This window comes from Oratosquilla oratoria, chromosome 34, assembly GCF_046742065.1.
Source record: "Oratosquilla oratoria isolate Oo_2021 chromosome 34, ASM4674206v1, whole genome shotgun sequence".
In the NCBI taxonomy this organism is placed as follows: Eukaryota; Metazoa; Arthropoda; class Malacostraca; order Stomatopoda; family Squillidae; genus Oratosquilla; species Oratosquilla oratoria.
This window is the reverse complement of record NC_134810.1, coordinates 30328238-30351374: the sequence shown is the minus strand read 5'-3', so window position 1 is coordinate 30351374 and position 23137 is coordinate 30328238. Positions and strand designations below refer to the sequence as shown.

The 23137-nt window shown below is 35.4% G+C and overlaps 1 protein-coding gene across 2 annotated transcripts in view; it reads right to left on the bottom strand.

Annotated features, from left to right (window-relative positions):
* LOC143018156 (uncharacterized) overlaps positions 1-23137 on the bottom strand; it is a 285772-nt gene that overhangs the window by 1975 nt on the left and 260660 nt on the right. For both annotated transcript variants that reach the window (XM_076173300.1, XM_076173299.1), the window contains 4 exons: positions 5951-6122; positions 5443-5586; positions 4443-4572; positions 3911-4154 (listed from right to left, as the gene is read on the bottom strand). In XM_076173300.1, the coding sequence (XP_076029415.1) occupies positions 3911-4154; positions 4443-4572; positions 5443-5586; positions 5951-6122 (690 nt within the window). The remainder of the gene's footprint in view (positions 1-3910; positions 4155-4442; positions 4573-5442; positions 5587-5950; positions 6123-23137) is intronic.

Here is a 23137-nt window from a genome sequence, read left to right as displayed (position 1 = left end):
AGTGGATAAAAAAGTGTACATAGGCTAAATGAAAAACATGGCATGGTTAGGTACTTGAGGGAAACGACAGAAAAAGAAATAGCAAAAACAATTCTAAAAAGTACAAGATGGAGACCAAGAAGTAGAAAAAGAATGGGACAATATTCAAAAGAAAGAAATTGACCACTAAAGATAAAATTAAGGTCACAAATGGTAGTAGAAGACATACTGGGAAAATCAGGAAAGTTAGCAGAGTGAATACTACAACAATATATGGATTAAAATAAATGAATCTTGAGGAAAGGGAAAGAAAGAAGACACAGAGATGAAGCTAAAAAAAAAAAAAAAAACACGAAGAGAATGGAGGCTGAAAGAAGCTCTATTGGAGAGTCTTAGACATGAGGCTGAGGAAATGGTATGCGCGGGTAAGCAAAATAAAAGGAACAGGAAACAAAAAATGAATAAATAGATAAAAGTGGCTTATAAAAACATAGAAGGATTGATGTCAGGATTAAGTGAACTAAATAATTAACTGTCAGAAGAGAAACCAGACATAATGGGAATTGTGGAGACAAAATTAAGGGTCCATTACCACCAAATAGTGTTGGACATGATATGGTTTAATGTCACACACTTCCCCCCCCTATCGGGAGGCTAGGACGGTGCCCCTCACAGAGGGCTTTGTAGCATGGAATTTAATGAACCATGCCCTTGGTTCAACTTCGCTGGTGGCAGGATTCGAACCGCCCTCACCTCGACCTTCGCAGCAAGTGTATCCATCACCCACCACACACGTGATCCACATGCTTGCAACAGAGCGAGACTTCCTCTTGCTTACTTTGCCCTAACCCGCTCAGCCAGTGAGCTTCCAGTATTGGACATGGATTATATAATCATTTGATCAAAACTAGAGATGGGAAACAGGGTGGAGGAGTCATGAAAATTTTTAATGCAGTGAAGGGTATAAACAATGTGGAAATAATCATGATAAAAATTGAAAATAGAGACATGAAAAGTGGAAAGTTTGTAGTGATTTATGTGCCCCCAAAAATGGGCTTTTGGAAATAGGGTGAGCATTCAGAAATATTAGAAGACACAAAGCATTCATTAAGTGAGATACTGAAGGATGGAGGTAACATGGTACTTATGGGAGACTTTAACTGCAAAGAAATCTGTTGGGAAGAGATGACAGTGGAAGGTGGAGAGGATCTATGGGGAAATGTATTGACTATAGAACATACACAATGGGTAAAAGGAAATGCCAGATGTAGAAGTTATGAAGAACCAACAAGACTAGATTTGATATTTACAACGGAACCTGAAATTGTGGATAAATTTGAATACAAGACACCATTTGGGAAGTGTGATCACATATTAATAGAATTTGAACTAAAGGAGAAATGAGAAATACAGAAAAGGAAGACTGATGTACAACAAAACAGACTTTTGAAAACTTAAGAAATTCTTTCAAAATGCAAATTGGGAAAAACTACAATAAAGAGACAAAAGTGGAAGAGAAATGGATGATTTTGATGGAAATCTATAATGAAGTAGTGGATAAATGTGCACCAAGACAAAAACAGGAAAAGGTGTATTATAAGTGCTGGTTCAATAGAAGATGCAGTGAGGCGATAGAAGAGATAAAGCTTGGAAAAAAAAATGAAAAAAGATTAAAAAAAAAACCCTGGAAAATGGCAAATATACATCAACCAAAAAAGTGAATATGTAAAAGTGCACAGAGAAAAAAAAGAAACTATGAAAAAAGACATATAAGAAAAATGTAAAGAGCAACCTAAGCTATTCTATATATATGTGAATGGTAAACTAAAAAATATACAGCAAATGGTGAAACTACATCATGGAAATGTAGAGTACACAGAAGATTTAGAAATGGCTAAAGTCATGAACAATCACTTCAAGTCTGTTTTCACTAGAGAAAGAATACAGCATTGGGATGAAGGGAACAAAGTGTGATCCCCGCCATGAGGAAAATAGAAATAACATGAAAAGAAATAATAGATCAATTAATGAACCTTGATGTCAGAAAATCACATGGCCCAGATGGAATAGCAAACTGGATACTAAAAGAATGTAAAGAAGAATTTATCGGCAAAATATATAATATGATAAGCTGCTCACTCAAAGAAGGAAAAATGCCAAATGACTGGAAAAATACCAATATATAAAGGAGGAAACAAAGAAGATTCAACAAATTATAGACCAGTTTCCCTTACAAGCACTGTGGCCAAAATACGTGGAAAGGTTATTAAGAATAGATGGATGAAGCATCTGGAAGAAAACAATATAATCTGAGACAATTTGGATTCAGACAGGGAAAATCATGTACCACAAACTTAATATGTTTCTATTTGTTTTTGTTTTGTTATCATTTGTCTGTCTGATTTTCATTTATTATTAGTTATATGTCAATTCATTATTATTTACTATTTACCTGTTTGTTTACTATCTAACTATACCTATGCATTTATTTATGTATTTTATTTGTTATTTACATTATTATAGTTTTTATTTATTGTTTTATTATTAATATGATTTTTTTTTTGCATCCGACCTAGATATGGATCAAAAGGTCTCCTGTCGGCATGCTCCGCCTTTGCAAATCCTTTGTAAATCAAGACTAATAGATATAATACAAGAAAGGGACAGATGGGCTGATTGTGCTTTCCTAGACTTACAAAAAGCCTTTGACAAAGTGCCACATAAAAAAATTATTAAAAAATCTGGAAAACATAGGACAAATACAAGGTAAATGACTAAATTGGATGGAGGATTTTTTGCATGGAAGGAAAATGAGAGTAGTGCTCAGAGAAAAGTGTTCAGGTTGGGAGGAGGTGGTCAGTGGAGTTCCACAGGGATCAATATTGGCTCCAATAATGTTCACTATTTATGTTAATGACATGGATGAAGATGAAGAGTGTTACATGAGCTTATTTGCAGATGACACCAAATTGCTGAGGAAAGTGAATACTGAAACGGGTTGTGAATCACTGCAGAGAGACCTGAACAAAGTTTGGAAATGGAGTCAGAAGTGAGAAGTAGACTTCAACATCAAGAAATGTAGCATAATGGATTTCGGAAAAAAAAGAATATTAGGACAATATAAAATTGGAACAAAGAAAGTAAAGTGGAATCAGAAAAAGACCTGACAGTAATCATCACAAACGACATGTCCCCTGATAAACAGGTAAACAAAATTGTTGGAGAATCCTACAACTTGCTAAGACCAATAAAGGTGGCTTTTACTTATTTGGACAAAGAAATGGTAAAAGAAATTCTAGTCACACTAAGGCCTAGACTGGAGTATGCTATGACACTATGGTCACCTAGTACCAAGAATATAAAAAAAAGATTGAAAGAATCCAGAGAACAACTATGAAGATGGCCCCAACACTTTTAGACCTGTCATATGAAGATTGTCAAAACTGAATGTACCAACTCTGGAACAAAGAGAAAGATGTGACCTGCTGACCATCTACAGAATCACGAAAGGCATGGAAGTCTTTGATAGAGAGGACTTACCAAATTGGGATAAGAGAAATACAAGGGGACATGAAAAGAAACTCAAAATGGACAGTTATAGAAGAAACCTGAAAAAAAAACAGCTTTCCACACAGAGCGGTGGAAGTCTGGATGAAACAGTAGTGTGAGCAAAAACCATACACAAATTTAAGAGCAAACTAGACACTGGGAGATACAAAGACGGAACACCACAAGCATAGGCCCCCTTTCCCGTAAGATACAACTAGGTACAACTAGGTAAATGCAGACTATATGGTGTAGATGCCACTATATGGGTGAGTCACATGCATGAGTTGTTAACCACACAGTAGTGGGAGATTACAACTTTAATACAGTGTATATTCCATCACCTTTATGAAACCTATTTATATAATGGCTTAATAAAGGTTACCTTGTAAAGAGAATAGTTATCATCATCTACAGAATCTTGATTGATGGGTCCCTGTCTTCTACTACTTCCAGTCTGGCCATTAGTCAAGCTCTTGGTGTCTTTGGCTGTGGAAGAAGAGGTTGATGTTGTGGTGTTGGTAGAGGACGATGACGATAAAGTAGTCGAAGTAGAGGCATTGACAGTGGACAGGAGCCAGTCGTGCTGCAATGCTTCATCTGGAGTCATGCGCGTCATTGGGTCCCAGCTGTACAAAGAGATCATAATCTAATACTGATAGGAATGATAACAGTCATATTTCAGATTTTGATTATCAACATTCAGTTACACCTTGATGACTACTCATCACAATTTAATTCTAGTTCTGAAATTACGTTGTCTTTAGCACTACAAGAGAGGTTTCATTTTTTACACTTTATATATAATTCTGGTTATAAAGAAACACCTCTGCTATTTTAAATATGCAAGAAAAGTTTAGCAGATTTCGTCATATAACTGTAAAAGTTATACAAAAACGAAATAAAACGCCACATACTCTAGACATCTGTTAATGAAGCTCACAAAATGAGGGTCAGAACACTTGAGGATATCATTGAGGTCTCGGGAACCTGGTCGACGTTTCTTGCCCTTGCTGTTAGTTACACAACGTGGGTTGCCCTTGGAATCTGCCAGGAATATTTTTAATATGAACATGAGAAAAATAAAACCCCTTAAAAACAAAAAGCATATATATATATATATATATATATATATATATATATAATATATATATATATATATATATATATATATATATATATGTATATATATGTATATATATGTATATATATATGTATATATGTATATATATATACATTGTATATATGTATATATATATATATATGTATATATATACATATATATATGTATATATATATATATATATACATATATACATATATATATACATATATATATACATATATATATATACAATATATATATATATCTATCTATCTATCTATCTATCTATCTATCTATCTATCTATATATATATATATATATATATATATATATATATATGGTCCCCAGTGTCAACGGTTGATGACACCAGTTACAAAAGAAAATGCCCTATAGTAAGGGCCTTTGTGGAATTTCCATCAGTGAAATAAGAGTTAAAAAATCGAAGCCTCTTATCCCTTCTCTTTTTCCAAGGGCCAAATGAATTACATGGTATACTGGGGTGATACAGACTTAGTTTGATGAGCCATAATTTTATTTGAGCTGGAAAGGTATTTTTATAGGATGTTACAAACACTTTCGTCTTAATATATATATGATACAGGAACAATTCTTATGTACTTAAGAATAAATAGATGTAAACTGCAAAATATATTTTTTCTAAGAACAGCTACTGAAGAAGCCACAGAGGTAAATTACAGATCAGAAGGGGAAAAACGACAAAGTCACTCGGTTAGTATATACAAATAGAAGAAAGTGATTATAAAGAACTACTCTAACATTAATTGGTGAAAAAAATGTTGGGGTTTTCTCACCAAAGAAAAGACGCCTTCTGGACGCGGTGATAAGGAGGTGCTGAGGCGGCATTCCCAGGCCTTCCATGATGCAGGCCAACTGCTCCACTTCGTTTTCTCCGGGGAACAGGGGATACCCAGTGTAAAGCTCAGCCAGTATACAACCTGTGTTGTGATTTATTACAACGGAAGATAAGACTATAGCAAGGGGAAATAATGTAATCTGAATTCTCTTGTCTAACAGCAAAGAATATATATTGTTATAAAGAGTGGGGGTTAATAAAAAAATCCGACCTTTACAACTCTTGTTCTAGTTATGTACGATTATGAATGATATGAAACAACCTTAAACAAGACAAATGTTCAGTCTGAAAAAATGTGACTAATCGATGGGACAGTCAACCAGATAGCAGTTATCCAGCCTGCAGACCCAGCTTTGCCAGTGGAAATTTAAATTTTCCCACATCTCTCCTTCCTCGAATCATCATGACAGTTTCTATCATTAGATAACAACTGGTTATTGGCTTACCAAGACTCCACATGTCGATGGGGAGCCCATAGGGTAAGCCCAAGATGACCTCTGGTGAACGGTAGAAGCGGCTTTGTATGTACGTGTAGATCCGTTGCTGTACGTAACACGAAGACCCGAAGTCAATGACACGGATGCTGCTGCTTCCACGTTGTTTCAAAAGAACGTTTTCCTAAAAAAAGAAAAGAAAAAAATTATATATATATATATATATATATATATATATATATATATATATATATATATATATGTATATAATACACACACACACACACACACACACACACACACACACACACACACACACACACACACACACACACACACACACACACACACACACACACACATATATATATAATATATATTATATATATATATATATATATATATATACATATATATACACATATATATATGTGTAGTTTAATAAGCTAGGGAGACCAAATGGTGGGTACCTACTAGTGACGGTCCTGCAAGATGGGCGACAGAGAATAATTTCCCTGATGCTTATTTGCAAACCCCGTCAACACTCATCTCCATCTGGAGGTGAAGCCCGGAGGAGCTAGCACTTGGTCTCTGGACCAGAACCAAAAAAACTATGAACTTTAATTGTACTTCCTCCATTTTCTCACATAAAGAAAAGTGACAATAGGCGACTGCTCCCCTTCTACTACAACTTTCAGTCGGTGACATAGAAAGTCTTACAACGCAGAGGCATCATTCCAAAAATTCTTCCCAGGGAGATGTATGGGAGGGGCCAAGGACCGTTGCCGGCCACTGTGGGGCTGCGTGTTTCCAGCCAGTGACACTCGAGATAACAAGCACTTTTATCATTGGTCATGTAATTCAAATAGCGTGTTTCCATCTCGTATGCCGAGGGACGACCAAGTTCAGATTATTATTATTATTATAATTTTATTTATTTTATTTTCTTATTTTAATTTTTTTAGTATACTTCGTTTTACAGTCGCAGTCCTGTAAGGGCTACGTAGTTCACTGCACTTCTACAGGTACTCATCAATCTGTGAAGTTGCATTACATGAACAATATGCGTGTAATTTTAATCGGCCAGTACTTGAGAAATCGGGCCAAAACGGGCTTTGAACCGGCGATCTTCTAGTCACCAGCCCGCTGTTCTACCAATTGATCTATCGCGTCTCCTTTGTGTTTGATCTGTTACATTTCTTAAATTTAATGAAATCATAGAATATATAGATACTGTTTCCTATACATGCTATCTTTGGATGATGTCGTGATTCAGATGTTAAGACATATAATTACAAAGAAGAGAAGATGGCTATTTTTAAGTCTACGGGATTCACGTGCCATATTTAACAACCTCGTTCCTCTCTCATGGGAACGTTTTTCGCATTTATTCCGAAACACATGGTGAGGCAAGGAGCCTAATCTTTGAAACACTTACCACGGAAAGATATGTCATCTTTGTTTTTATCGGAAAGCATGAATAAGTGGAAGTCACAAGCAAATCCTGGGAGCAAGGACAAGTCAGAAATGTAAACAAACCAATATTTTAAGTCCGGAATGGTTACACATAATCAACATTTTTGTTGCAAAAACTATTGGTGGGCTTTAATTGGATTGACGTTATTAAAGAAAAAATTATGCGCGTTAAAGTTAAGACCAAAATGGGATATAACGTTAAATTGAGAACAACAAATTCCAGTAAAGTTACTCACAAAATAATTATTTTGCTGGCCATGATTTTCGTCAAATGAGTACCTATTTTTTTCTTCTTTTTATGTGCATTCAAGTAAAGATGAAAATGGAGAAAACGTTAAATTGGGAATAACAAATTCCAGTAAAGTTAAACAAAATCGTTCTTTATTTTGATGATCATGATTATTCAAATAAAATGGTTATCACTACTATTTTTGCCATTTAACATTTGACGACGGTCCTTTTCCTCTTTCCGTGATTAATTTTTTTTCTAGATTTTTGTACCGGGTAATACCAGACGATTTTATTTAGATGATGGGAGAACATGTGCCAAAATCAGGCCCAAGACTTTACTGTAGCTGTATACGAGTCTAGTACAGTATTACCTGGAAAAAATGTCACTTCACAGGAGAGAAGATGTCAACCTCTCTCTCTCTACCTCTCTCTCTCTCTCTCTCTCTCTCTCTCTCTCTCTCTCTCTCTCTCTCTCTCTCTCTCTCTCTCTCTCTCTCTCTCTCTCACACACACACACACACACACACAAACACACACACACACACACACACACACACACACACACACACACACACACACACACACACACACACACACACACACACACTTCAGTGAACGGACGGCGTAGAGGACGCTCTGAAGAAAAAGTGAAAAATAGAGGATTCCAAAGCAAAGGAAGTACCTATTGTATTTGCAGGGGGGAATTGCTCGTGGGGTAGTGGGAAAGTAGGGAAAGAGGAGAAGGGGAGGGATTGCTGAGGGAAAAGGAAGGAAATGAGGAAGGAGAAGACTTGGCCCAGGCAGACAGACGAAATGTAAACATTAAAAAACGACCCCCCGACCAGCTGAGTGACGACGAAATGTCTAATAAAAATGTAAAGATCAGAAACATAGATAAGAGCAGTACAATGGAAGGTGAGGATGATAATTTCAAAGGATTTAATGAAAGGGCGGCGGATACCAACCTCCCCCGACTGACAAAACTGGAGGAAAAACTTCAACAAATATCTGACAACTGGGAAGTTAGGTTTGGCAAGATGACAAAAATCGCCGAGAGGTTTGAAAAATTGGAAAAACTAGAGAAGGCGAACAAAAACTTAACTGATGAAATAGAAGACCTAAAAAGACAGTTAAGAGAAGTAAAGGTGGAGAATGAGGAATTGAAGAGGAATAGTAAAGAAAATAGAGAGGCCATAACTAAAGAAGCTAAGAATTGGAAAGCAACCCAAGAAGACAATAAAGTTTCATTCACTGACATAGTCAAACAGCAATTGAAAGAACATACTGAAGACTCGGTTATTAAAGTGATGAGACAAAAGGAGAATATAGTAAGAGATTTAGCAGACAAGAAGAAATGTATAATTATATTAGGAATGGAAGAAAAACACAACCCAGATAGAACCACAAGAATCAAAGAGGAAAATGAAAAAGTAAGCCAATTACTAGAATCAGTTCAGGAAGATGAACCAGAAATTATGAAGCAAATCGAAGAGAAATTTAGACTCGGAAAGTATAGCACAGATAAGACCAGACCAATTAAGATTAAATTCAAGTCACAAACGACGGCAGAGAATATCTTATCCAAAACAGGGAAACTAGCAACAAGTGAACAATATAAAAAGGTATGGATAAAAAGGGAAATGAATAAAGAGGAAAGAGAGGAAGAAAAACAGAAAAGACTTGAAGCTAAGGAAAAAAACGAGAAAAGAACGGAGTCAGAAAAAGAGAGAATCTATTGGAGAGTAGTGAATATGAAACTAAAGAAAGTCGACATACAAGAGAAAAACAAAAGGGAAACAGAACACAATGGAAGTGGCAGAAAACTAAGAGTGTCTTACACAAATATAGATGGATTAATAACAGGATTGAATGAGCTGAATGATTATTTGAAGGAAAAAGAACCAGACATAATGGGAATTGTAGAAACAAAATTAAAAGGTCCACTACCACCCAACAGTGTAGGACATGATGCATATAATTATTGGATTAGAAACAGAGTGAAAAAGGAAGGGGGTGGAGTTATGTTCCTGACTAAGAAGGATATAAACGTGAAGTGTGTCACATATGGAAAGAATACAGTAGAGATGATAATGATGGAAGTAGAAGACAGAGATAAGAAGAGCAGAAAGTTTGTGATAAATTATGTGCCCCCGAAAACAGCCTCATGGGAAGAGAGTGAACATAAAAGTATGTTAGAGGACACAAAGATAGCATTAAACAAGATAATGGAAGAGGGAGGAAGAATAGTTATGATGGGCGACTTTAATTGCAAAGAAATTTGCTGGGAAGAAATGACAGTAAAGGGTGGAGACGGCTCATGGGGAAACGCTCTACTTGAGATGGTTACTGACCATACAATGACACAATGGATACAGGAGAACACTAGGTATAGAAATGAAGAAGAGCCATCGAGACTAGACCTAATAATTACATCTGAACCTAGAATAGTGGACAAAATTGAATATAAAACACCAATAAGTAAAAGTGACCACATATTGATTGAACTGGAACTTAATGAAGAAAAATATATGAAAAGAAATGAACAATATAGAAAAGGAAGAATGATGTATGAAAAAACAAACTTTGATAAAATAAGAGAATTCTATCAACTAGAAAACTGGGAAGAAATATACAAAGAAGAAACAACAGTGGAAGAGAAATGGAATATTTTGACAAAAATTTACAAAAAAGGAGTGGAAAAGTATGTCCCAAGACAAAAACAAGAAAAAGAATATGTAAAATGCTGGTACAACAAAAGTTGTAGGGAGTTAAAAGACAAAAGAGACAAAGCCTGGACCAGATGGAAAAAAGACAGAAGACCTGAAAAATGGAAAATATATACCGGTTATAGAAATGAATATGTACAAACGTGCAGAGAGGAAAAGAGAAAATATGAAAAAGATGTCATAGAAAAGTGTAAAGATCAACCAAAGCTATTCTACAGATTTGTAAACAATAAACTGAAAAACAAACAAGACTTGGAGAAATTAAGACAAGAGGGAGTTGAATACACTGAGGAAATGGAAATGGCGGAAATTATGAACAAACATTTTAAATCAGTGTTTACAAGGGAGAACATACAACCTGAAGAGAACGAATGGAAAGAGAAAGTCCCCCCTATGGAAGAAATAGAAGTAACAAAGAATGAAATATTGACACACTTGAGTAATCTTGATGTCAGAAAATCGCATGGACCAGATGAAATAGCAAACTGGATTCTGAAAGAATGCAGGAATGAACTGGCAGACAAAATACATAGCATACTAAACAGTTCCTTGAAAGAAGGAAAAGTTCCAGAAGATTGGAAAAAAGCAAATATAGTACCTATATATAAAGGGGGAAATAAAGAAGAACCTACCAACTATAGACCAGTCTCTCTAACAAGTACAATAGCAAAAATTTGTGAAAGAATTATCAAAAGTAGATGGGTAAAATATTGAGAAAAAAAAACAAAGTGTTAAATCCAAGGCAATTTGGATTCAGACAAGGACGATCATGCGTCACCAATTTAATATGTTTTTATTCAAGGCTAATAGATATAATACAAGAAAGAGATGGATGAGCTGATTGTGCATTTCTAGACCTAAAGAAAGCTTTTGACAAAGTACCACATAAGAAGTTGCTTAAGAAATTAGAAACTGAAGGAGGAATACAGGGCAAACTACTAAATTGGATGGAAGACTTTTTGCAAGAAAGAAAAATGAGAGTTTTGATAAGAGACCAGCACTCAAAATGGAATTAAGTAATAAGCGGTGTTCCGCAGGGAACAGTTCTGGCCCCAATAATGTTTGCTATATATATTAATGATATGGATGAAGGAATTGAAAGCTATATGAGCTTCTTTGCAGATGATGCAAAACTACTGAAAAGAGTGAAAACTGAAGAAGATTGTGAATCACTACAGAGAGATCTAAATAAAGTACAGGAATGGAGTAGGAAGTGGGAGATGGAGTTCAATACAAAAAAGTGTAGTATAATGGAATTTGGAAAAAGCAAAAACAGAATAACAGGATCATATAATTTGGGAGAAGAAGGAATAAAAAAAGTAGAAAATGAGAAGTACCTGGGAGTCATTGTTATGAATAATATGTCACCTGAGAAACATATAAATAAGATTTTTGGAGAAACTTATAATTTAATAAGAACAATCAAAGTTGCCTTTACATACCTGGATCAAGAAATGGTGAAGAAAATCCTAATCACCCTGATAAGACCAAGATTGGAATATGCAGCAACGATATGGTCACCAAGTACAAAAAAAATGTATAAAAAAACTTGAAAGAATACAAAGAGCAATTACAAAATTGGCACCAACACTCTCAAAACTATCATATGAAGAGAGACTAGAAAAACTTGAACTACAGACACTAGAGCAAAGAAGAGAGAGAGGAGATTTGATAGCTATTTACAGAATCATGAAAGGCATAGAAATTCCTGATAGAGAGAATCTGATAAAATGGGATGATAGAAATACAAGAGGACACGGAAAGAAAATAAAAAAAGACAGCTATAGAAGAGATTTGAAAAAGAACAGCTTTCCTCACAGAGTAATAGACAGTTGGAACAAGTTAGATGAGAAAGTGGTGTGTGCATAAACAATACATGAATTTAAAAATAGTTTAGATAAAATGAGATATGAAGACGGGATCCCACGAGCATAGCTCCCCTTCCCGTAAAATACAACTAGGTAAATACAACTAGGTAAATACACACACACACACAATCCTACAAACTTCAGACCGGTATCCCTTACAAGCACGGTGACAAAAATATGCGAAAAGGTTATCAGGAACAAATGGATCAAACACTTGGAAGAGAATAAGATACTAAACCCTAGACAAATTGGCTTTAGAAGTGGAAGATCGTGTACCACAAACTTAATATGTTTTTACTCAAGATTAATAGAAATAATGCAAGAAAGAGATGGCTGGGCAGATTGCACTTTCTTGGAGTTGCAGAAGGTTTTTGATAAAGTACCACATAAAAAGCTAATAAGAAAAATTGAAATAATAGGAGGAATACAAGGTAAGCTACTGGAATGGATGAAAGATTTCTTGAGTGGGAAAAAATGAGTGATACTTAGAGACAAGAACTCGAACTGGGGAGATATAAGTGGCGTCCCACAGGGCTCTGTATTGGCTCCTTGTTTGTCATATATGTAAATGATATAGATGAGGGAGTGAAGTGTTACATGAGCTTCTTTGCTGATGATGCCAAACTGCTTAAGAGAGTAAGCACAGAAGAAGACTGCATATCACTACAAGAAGACCTAGACAAAATATGGAAATGGAGTCTGAAGTGTGAAGTGAACTTTAACATTAAGAAATGTAGTATAATGGAATTTGAAAAAAGCAAAAATAGAATATTGGGTCAATATAAAATTGGTACTAAGGAAGTCAAAATAGTCGACTCAGAAAGGGACCTAGGAGTAATTATCTCAAGTGACTTGACACCTGATAAAAATGTCAATAAACTAGTTGGAGAGACTTTTAACCTATTAAGATCAATGAAAGTGGCCTTCGACTACATGGATGAAGAAATGGTAAAGAAAATATTAATTATACAGATAAGACCTAAATTGGAGTATGCTGCAACACCATGGGCACCTAGTAAAAAAAAAAAAAAAAAAAAAAAAAAAAAAAAAAAAAAAAAAAATAATAAAAAAAAAAAAACCTCAAAGAGCAGCAACAAAAATTGCACCTACACTCTCAAATTTTACATACGAACAAAGATTGGAGAAATTACATCTATCAACACTGGAACATAATTATGAAAGGGATGGAAGTTCTTGATAGAGATGACTTATTAAAATGAGACAAAAGAGAAACAAAAGGGCACGAGAAGAAGCTAAAGAAGGACAGTTACAGAAGAGATTTGAAAAAGAATAGCTTCCCACACAGAGTGATTGATGTCTGGAACAAACTAAACGGGGAAACAGTGAGTGCCAAAACTATACAAGATTTTAAGAACAAACTGGATGCGGAGAGATACAAAAGCGGGTCACTACGAGCATAGCTCTCGTCCCGTAAAATACAACTAGGTAAATACAACTAGGTAAATACACACACACACACACACACACACACACACACACACACACACACACACACACACACACACACACACACACACACACACACACACACTTCAACGAATGGACGGCTTAGAAGACGTTCTGAAGAAAAGTGAAGTCTGTGGATCCCAACGCAAAGAGAAGTGCCTAGTGTTTTTGCAGGGTGGGGGGGAAATTGCTCGTGGAGTAGTGGGAACGTAGGGAAAGAGGAAAAGGGGAGGGATTACTGAGGGAAATGGAAGGAAATGAGGAGGGAGTAGACTTTGACCAGCCAGACAAGCGGAAGGTAAACAAAAGACTTAGCGAGGATCAAATGTCTAATAAAAATGTAAAGATTAGAAGTATAGAGAGGAGCAATACAGAAGAAAGTGACGAGAATATGTTCCAGGGATTTAAAGAGGGTGGGGGGGACACAACCCCCCCCCCCCCGACTGATAAGACTAGAGGAGAGAGTTGATAAGGTGATCGAGGACTTGGAGCGTAAGTTAGGTAACGTAGACTCCATTTTTAAAAGAATTGAAAGGTTGGAACAACTAGAGAAGGCTAACAGAAACTTAACTGAAGAAATAGAGGACCTAAAAAGACAGTTAGGAAATGTAAAGGAGGAGAATGAGAAATTGAAGAAGAATAGTAATGAAAACAGAGAGAAACTAGCTACAGAAGCTAAAAATTGGAGAATAACTCAAGAAGGGAATAAGGTTTCATTCACTGACATAGTCAAACAGCAATTGAAAGAACATAATGAAGACTCAGTTATTAAAGTGATGAGACAGAAGGAGAATATAGTAAGAGAATTAGCTGACAAAAAGAAATGTATAATTATATTAGGAATGGAAGAGAAACATAACCCAGATAGAACTGCAAGAATCAAGGAGGAAAATGAAAGAGTAAGCAGTTTTAAAATTAGTCCAGGAAGATGAACCAGAAATTATAAAGGAAATTGAGGAAAAATTCAGACTCGGAAAATATAGTACAGATAAGACCAGACCAATTAAGATTAAATTCAGGTCACAAACAACAGCAGAGAAAATTCTATCCAAGACAGGGAAACTAGCAACAAATGATCAATATAAAAAGGTATGGATAAAAAGAGAAATGAATAAGGAGGAAAGAGAGGCAGAAAAGCAGAAAAGAATTGAAGCTAAGGCAAAAAACGAGGAAAGAACGGAGTCAGAGAAAGAGAGATTCTATTGGAGAGTAGTGAACATGAAAATAAAGCAGTTCGACATACTAAAGAAAAACATAAGGGAAACAGAGAATACAATGGAAGTGGCAGAAAACTAAGAGTGTCTTACACAAATATAGATGGATTGATAACAGGATTGAATGAACTGAATGATTATTTGAAAGAAAAAGAACCGGACATAATGGGAATTGTAGAAACAAAATTAAAAGGCCCACTACCACCCAACAGTGTAGGACATGATACATACAATTATTGGATTAGAAACAGAGAGAAAAAACAAGGGGGTGGAGTTATGTTCCTGACTAAGAAGGATATAAACGTGAAAGGTGTCATATATGGAAAGAATACAGTAGAGATGATTATGATAGAAGTGGAAGACCGAGATAAGAAGAGCAGAAAATTTGTGATCAATTATGTGCCTCCGAAAACAGCCTCATGGGAGGAGAGTGAACATAAAAGTATGTTAGAGGACACAAAGATAGCATTAACTAAAATAATGGAAGACGGAGGAAGAATAGTTATGATGGGCGACTTTAATTGCAAAGAAATCTGCTGGGAAGAAATGACAGTAAAGAGTGGTGATGACTCATGGGGAAATGCTCTACTTGAGATGATTACTGACCATTCAATGACACAATGGATACAAGAGAACACTAGGTATAGAAATGAAGAAGAACCATCGAGGCTAGACTTAATAATTACATCTGAACCTAGAATAGTGGACAAGATTGAATATAAAACACCAATAGGTAAAAGTGACCACATATTGATTGAACTGGAACTTAATGAAGAAAAATATATGAAAAGAAATGAACAATATAGAAAAGGAAGAATGATGTATGAAAAAACAAACTTTGATAAAATAAGAGAATTCTTCCAACAAGAAAACTGGGAAGAAATATACAAAGAAGAAACAACAGTGGAAGAGAAATGGAATATTTTGACAAAAATTTACAAAAAAGGAGTGGAAAAGTATGTCCCAAGACAAAAACAAGAAAAAGAATATGTAAAATGCTGGTACAACAAAAGTTGTAGGGAGTTAAAGGACAAAAGAGACAAAGCCTGGAACAGATGGAAAAAAGACAGAAGACCTGAAAAATGGAAAATATATACTGGTTATAGAAATGAATATGTACAAAAGTGCAGAGAGGAAAAAAGAAAATATGAAAAAGATGTTATAGAAAAGTGTAAAGATCAACCAAAACTATTCTACAGATTTGTAAACAATAAACTGAAAAACAAACAAGACTTAGAGAAATTAAGACAAGGAGGAGTTGAATACACTGAGGAAATGGAAATGGCAGAAATTATGAACAAACATTTTAAATCAGTGTTTACAAGGGAAAATATACAACCTGAAGAGATTGAGTGGAAGGAAAAAGTCCCCCCTATGGAAGAAATAGAAGTAACAAAGAATGAAATATTGACACACTTGGGTAATTTTGATGTCAGAAAATCGCATGGGCCAGATGAAATAGCAAACTGGATTCTGAAAGAATGCAGGAATGAACTGGCAGACAAAATACATAGCATAATAAGCAGTTCCTTAAAAGAAGGAAAAGTTCCAGAAGATTGGAAAAAAGCAAATATAGTACCTATATATAAAGGAGGAAATAAAGAAGAACCTACCAACTATAGACCAGTCTCTCTAACAAGTACAATAGCAAAAATATGTGAAAGAATTATCAAAAGTAGATGGGTAAAATACTTGGAAAAAAACAACGTACTAAATCCAAGGCAATTTGGATTCAGACAAGGACGATCATGCGTCACCAATTTAATATGTTTCTATTCAAGGCTAATAGATATAATACAAGAAAGAGATGGATGGGCTGATTGTGCATTTCTAGACCTAAAAAAAGCTTTTGACAAAGTACCACATAAGAAGTTGCTTAAGAAATTAGAATATGAAGGAGGAATACAAGGTAAATTGCTAAATTGGATGGAAGACTTTTTGCAAGAAAGAAAAATGAGAGTAGTGATAAGAGATCAGCACTCAAAATGGAATGAAGTAATAAGCGGTGTCCCGCAGGGAACAGTTCTGGCCCCAATAATGTTTGCTATATATATTAATGATATGGATGAAGGAATTGAAAGCTATATGAGCTTCTTTGCAGATGATGCAAAATTACTGAAAAGAGTGAAAACTGAAGAAGATTGTGAATCACTACAGAGAGATCTAAATAAAGTACAAGAATGGAGTAGGAAGTGGGAGATGGAGTTCAATACAAAAAAGTGTAGTATAATGGAATTTGGAAAAAGCAAAAACAGAATAACAGGATCATATAATTTGGGAGAAGAAGGAATAAAAAAAGTAGAAAATGAGAAGGACCTGGGAGTCATTGTTATGAATAATATGTCACCTGAGAAACATATAAATAAGATTTTTGGAGAAACTTATAATTTAATAAGAACAATCAAAGTAGCATTTACATACCTGGATGAAGAAATGGTGAGGAAAATCCTAATCACCCTGATAAGACCAAGATTGGAATATGCAGCAACGATATGGTCACCAAGTACAAAAAAATGTATAAAAAAACTTGAAAGAATACAAAGAGCAATTACAAAACTGGCACCAACACTCTCAAAACTATCATATGAAGAGAGACTACAAAAACTTAAACTACAGACACTAGAGCAAAGAAGAGAGAGAGGAGATTTGATAGCTATTTACAGAATCATGAAAGGCATAGAAATTACTGATAGAGAGAATCTGATAAAATGGGATGACAGAAATACAAGAGGACACGGAAAGAAAATAAAAAAAGACAGCTATAGAAGAGATTTTAAAAAGAACAGCTTTCCTCACAGAGCAATAGACAGTTGGAACAAGTTAGATGAGAAAGTGGTGTGTGCAAAATCAATACATGAATTTAAAAATAGTTTAGATAAAATGAGATATGAAGACGGGCCCCACGAGCATAGCTCCCCTTCCCGTAAAATACAACTAGGTACAACTAGGTAAATACACACTCATCCAACACGTGATCCAAGACCATGGTGGTGGTGAATTATACACACACACACACGCGTGCACACACACACACACACGCGTGCACACACACACACACGCAAGCACACACACACACACACGCGTGCACACACACACACACACACACACACACACACACACACACACACACACACACACACACACACACACACACACACACACACAGTTGGTAGAGCGCAGTTGGTAGAGCGCTGAACTGCTAGCATGGTGGTGCCCGTAGTACTTGGTTCGAATCCTGCCCAGGTCCGAAATTATTTCGGTACCGCTGTGCTTCGGGTCGTTACTCTGACTCTCGTGGGCGGGGAGTTGTGTGTGTGTGTGTGTGTAAGGTCATAGCATTACCCATAGATCGGACCTACGAGCTCTGAGCTCTCTTTCGAAAGGGAAATAGCTGTCGATCACGAGTCCAACACGTGATCCAAAGACCAAGTGAACACACACACACACACACACACACACACACACACACACACACACACACACACACACACACACACACACACACACACACACACACACACACACAAATATATATATATATATATATACTATATATATATATATATATATATATATATATATATATGTATATATATAAACATGCAAGCTGACATGAATAAATGACAATCTGATAAATGGAGATATACTGAAGATACGGTACCCCCTATACTACAGTTAGGTAAATATAGTTATGTAAATACGTACACACGTTCACCATACACACATACATACATATATACGTTTATGCATACATATGTAAATTTATACATATATACATATATATACACATACTTATGCATACACACATACATATACATATATCCATACATATACGGTACATTCTCCCTCTCACCCTTTCCCTATCAAAATACGTCAGCAAAGTAACTTCCTCCCTGGTGCCTCTTTGACGTGTTTTCATGTTTCGCACAACAGTAAATTATTTGTATGGACGTGTGCACCAACAAACTTTTCATGTACGCGCGTGCATACACGTGCATTGTTTACGTCAAGTATGTGTGTTCGTTCGTGCCTCCGTTCTCAATTCCGCATACTAAATATAAATCCTGATAAACAAAAAGAGCCCCGGCGTTTCTGCGACTTTCTCGACACAAAAATACGACAATATCTCAACTAGATTTGTAAGCTTCATCGTTATTGGCTGACAGCATGGATTTTCCTTTGTGATTGGCTACGGGTTAAGGGTGATCTCCAGTCAACGAAGATAAATGAATCAACATTGAGATCTAAACGTGAGATCACTCGCCTTGTGTTGAAAGTAGATGACAGAAGTGATAACGATTAGCCTGGATATGGGGCAATGGAAAGAACTGAAAGTAATAGGAAAAAAAGATTAATATGTGAAAAATGAGTAATTTTTCGCTGTTTCTTCTTTGCGGCGTAATGCGCATCGTACAATCCCGGTACAGCTGTCCTTGTTTTCGTCTCTCGCTTTCTGCCCTCATTCTAGCCTTTTCTCAACCCTCGTGTTCATCGTGTTCACCCTGGCATGTGTTGTTCAGAAATCGTGTAATCTTGTCAAACCTCAGTTTTTCACACTAACATTGAGGGAATGTTATCATCAAAGACGATATAGCATATATTGTGAATGCATGACCGTGCGTGCATGTGTATTTAGCTAGTTGTATTTACCTAGTTGTATTTTACGGGAAGGGAGCTATGCTCGTGGCGTCCCGTCTTCATATCTTGTTTTATCTAGACTGTTTTTAAATTCGTGTATTGTTTTTGCACACACCACTTTCTCATCTAACTTGTTCCAAACGTCTATTACCCTATGGGGAGCTGTGCTCGTGGTGTCCCGCCTTCATATCTCGTTTTATTTAGACTGTTTTTAAATTCGTGTATTGTTTTTAAACACACCACTTTCTCATCTAACTTGTTCCAAACGTCTATTACCCTGTGGGGAAAGCTGTTCTTTTTTAGATCTCTTCTATAACTGTCTTTCTTGATTTTCTTTCCGTGTCCTCTTGTATTTCTATTATCCCATTTTATTAGATCCTCTCTATCATGATTCTATAAATAGTTATCAAATCTCCTCTCTCTCTTTTTTGCTCTAATGTCTGTAGCTCAAGTTTTGCTAGTCTCTCTTCATATGATAGTTCTGAGAGTGTTGGTGCCAATTTCGTAATTGCTCTTTGTATTCTTTCAAGTTTTGTTATACATCTTTTTTGTACTTGGTGACCACGTCGTCGCTGCTACTCCAATCTTGGTCTTATCAAGATGACAAGTATTTTCTTCACCATTTCTTCGTCCAGGTATGTAAATGGGACTTTGATTGTTCTTATCAAATTATAAGTTTCTTAAAAAAAAAAAAAAATTATATGTTTCTCAGGGGACACATTATTCATAATAATGACTCCCAGGTCCTTCTCATTTTCTACTTTCTTTTAATTTCATCTTCTCCCAAATTCCATGATACTAAACTTCTTAATATTGAATTCCATCTCCCACTTACTACTACATTCCCATACTTTATTGAGATCACTCTGTAGCGACTCACAATCTTCTTCAGTGTTCACTTTTTTCAACAATTTTGCATCTGCAAAGAAGCTCATATAACTTTCAATTTCATTATCCATATCATTAATATATATAGCAAATATTATTGGGGACAGAACTGTTCCTTGTGGAACTCCACTTATCATTTCATCCCAATTAGAGTGTTTGTCTCTTATAATTTTTCTTTCATGCAAGAAGTTTTCCATCCTCTTCAGTAGTTTGCCCTGTATTCCTCCTGGAGTTTCTGATTTCTTTAGCAACTTCTTATGTGGTACCTTATCAAAAGTTTTTTTCAGGTCTAGAAATGCACAATCAGCCCATCTATCTCTTTCTTTTATTACATCTATTAGCCTTGAATAGAAACGCATTAAGTTTGTAACGCATGATCGTCCTTGTCTAAATCAAAATTGCCTTGGATTTAGTACGTTTTTTTTTTTCCAAATGCCTTACCCATCTAATTTTGATAATTCTTTCATAAATCTTAGTTGTCGTACTTGTAAGAGAGCCTGGTCTATAGTTAGTAGGGCCTTTCTTGTTTCCCTCTTTATATATTGGTACTATATTTGCTCTTTTCCAATCTTCTGGAACTTTTCCTTCTTTCAAGGAACTGTTTATTAGACTATGTATTTTGTCTGTTAGTTCATTCCTGCATTCTTTCAAAATCCAGTTTGCCATTTCATCTGGTTCATGCGATTTTCTGACATCGAGATTACTCAAGTGATTCATTATTTCATTCCTTGTTACTTCTATGTCTTTCATAGGGGGGACTTTCTCCTCCCACTCGATATCTCTAGGTTGTATGTCCTCCCTTGTAAACACCGATTTAAAATGCTTGTTCATAACTTTTGCCATTTCTAATTCCTCTGTGTATTCAACACCTCCTTGTCCTAGTTTCTCTAATTCTTGTTTGTGTTTCAGTTTGTTGTTTACAAATCTGTAAAATAGTTTTGGTTGATCTTTACATTTTTCTATGACATCTTTTTAGTATTTTCTCTTTTCTTCTCTGCACACTTGTACATATTCATTTCTATAACTAGTATATATTTTCCATTTTCTGGTCTTTTGTCTTTTTTCCATTTTATCCAAGCTTTATCCCTTTTGTCTTTTAAGTCTACATCTTTTGCTGTACCAACACTTTACATATTCTTTTTCTTGCTTTTGTCTTGGAGCATACTTTTCCACTCCTTTTTTTTTTTTTTTTTTATAAATTTTTGTCAAAATATTACATTTCTCTTCTACTGTTGTTTCCTCCTTGTGTATTCTCTCCCAGTCTGCTTTTTGAAAGAATTATCTTATTTTATCAAAGTTTGTTTTTCCATACATCAATCTTCCCTTTCTATATTGTTCGTTTTTTTCCATGTATTTTTCCTCATTTAGTTCCAGTTCAACTAATATGTGGTCACTTTTACTTATTGGTGTCTTATATTTAATCTTGTCCACTATTTCGGGTTCTGATGTAATTATTAGGTTTAGTCTTGATGGTTCATTCATTGCATCATTGTATGTTCTATAATCATATCAAGTAGTACATTTCCCCATAGGTCGCCTCCACCCTTCACTGTCATCTCTTCCCAGCAGATTTCTTTACAATTAAAGTCACCCATTATAACTATTCTTCCTTCATCTTCCATTATCTTATTTAGTGTTATCATTGTGTCTTCTAACATACTTTTGTGTTCTCTCTCTTCCCACGAAGCCATTTTAGGAGGCATATAATTTACTACAAACTTCTTGCTCTTCCCATCCCTGTCCTCCGCTTCCATCATAATCATCTCTATTGTATTCTTTCCATAAGTGACATTCCTCACATTTATATCCTTCTTAGTCAGGAACATAACTCCACCCTCTTGTTTTACCTCTCTGTTTCTAATCCAATAATTATATGCACCATGTCCTACACTGTTGGGTGGTAAAGGACTTTTCAATTTTGTCTCTACAATTCCCGTTATATCCGGTGCTTTTTCCTTCAGGTAATCATTCAGTTCGTTCAATCCTGTTATTAATCCATCTATATTTGTGTAAGACACTTTTAATTTTCTGCTACTTCCATCGTGTTTTCTGTTTCCCTTCTGTTTTTCTCTGCTATGAACCATTTTCTTACTTTCATATTCACTACTCTCCAATAGAATTTCTCTTTTTCTGACTGTTCTTTTCTCGTTTTTTCTTTTTTGTTTTCTCATCTTCTCTTTCCTCTTTATTCATTTCTCTTTTTATCCATACCTGTTTATATTGATCACTGTCTACTAATTTCCCTGTTTTTGCTAAGATATTCTCTGCTGTCGTTTGTGACTTGAATGTAACCTTAATTGGTCGGGTCTTATCTGTATTGTATTTCCCTAGCCTATATATTTCTCTTATTTGTTTCCCTGTTTCTGGTTCATCTTCTTGAAGTACTTCTAATATCTTATTTACTTTTTCCCTTTCCTCCTTTATTCTTGTAGTCCTATTTGGATTATACTTCTCTTCCAACCCTAATATAATTATACATTTCTTTTTATCCGCTAAGTCTCTTACTATATTCTCCTTCCTCATCACTTTAATAACTGTGTCCTTAGTTTGTTCTTTCATCTGCTGTTTCATTATATCTCTAAATTCAATTTTATTGTTCTCTTGTATTTTTTTTCCAACTACTTACCTCTTTTGCTATGGACTCTTTATTCTCATTATTATTCCTCTTTAATTCCTCATTCTCATCCTTTA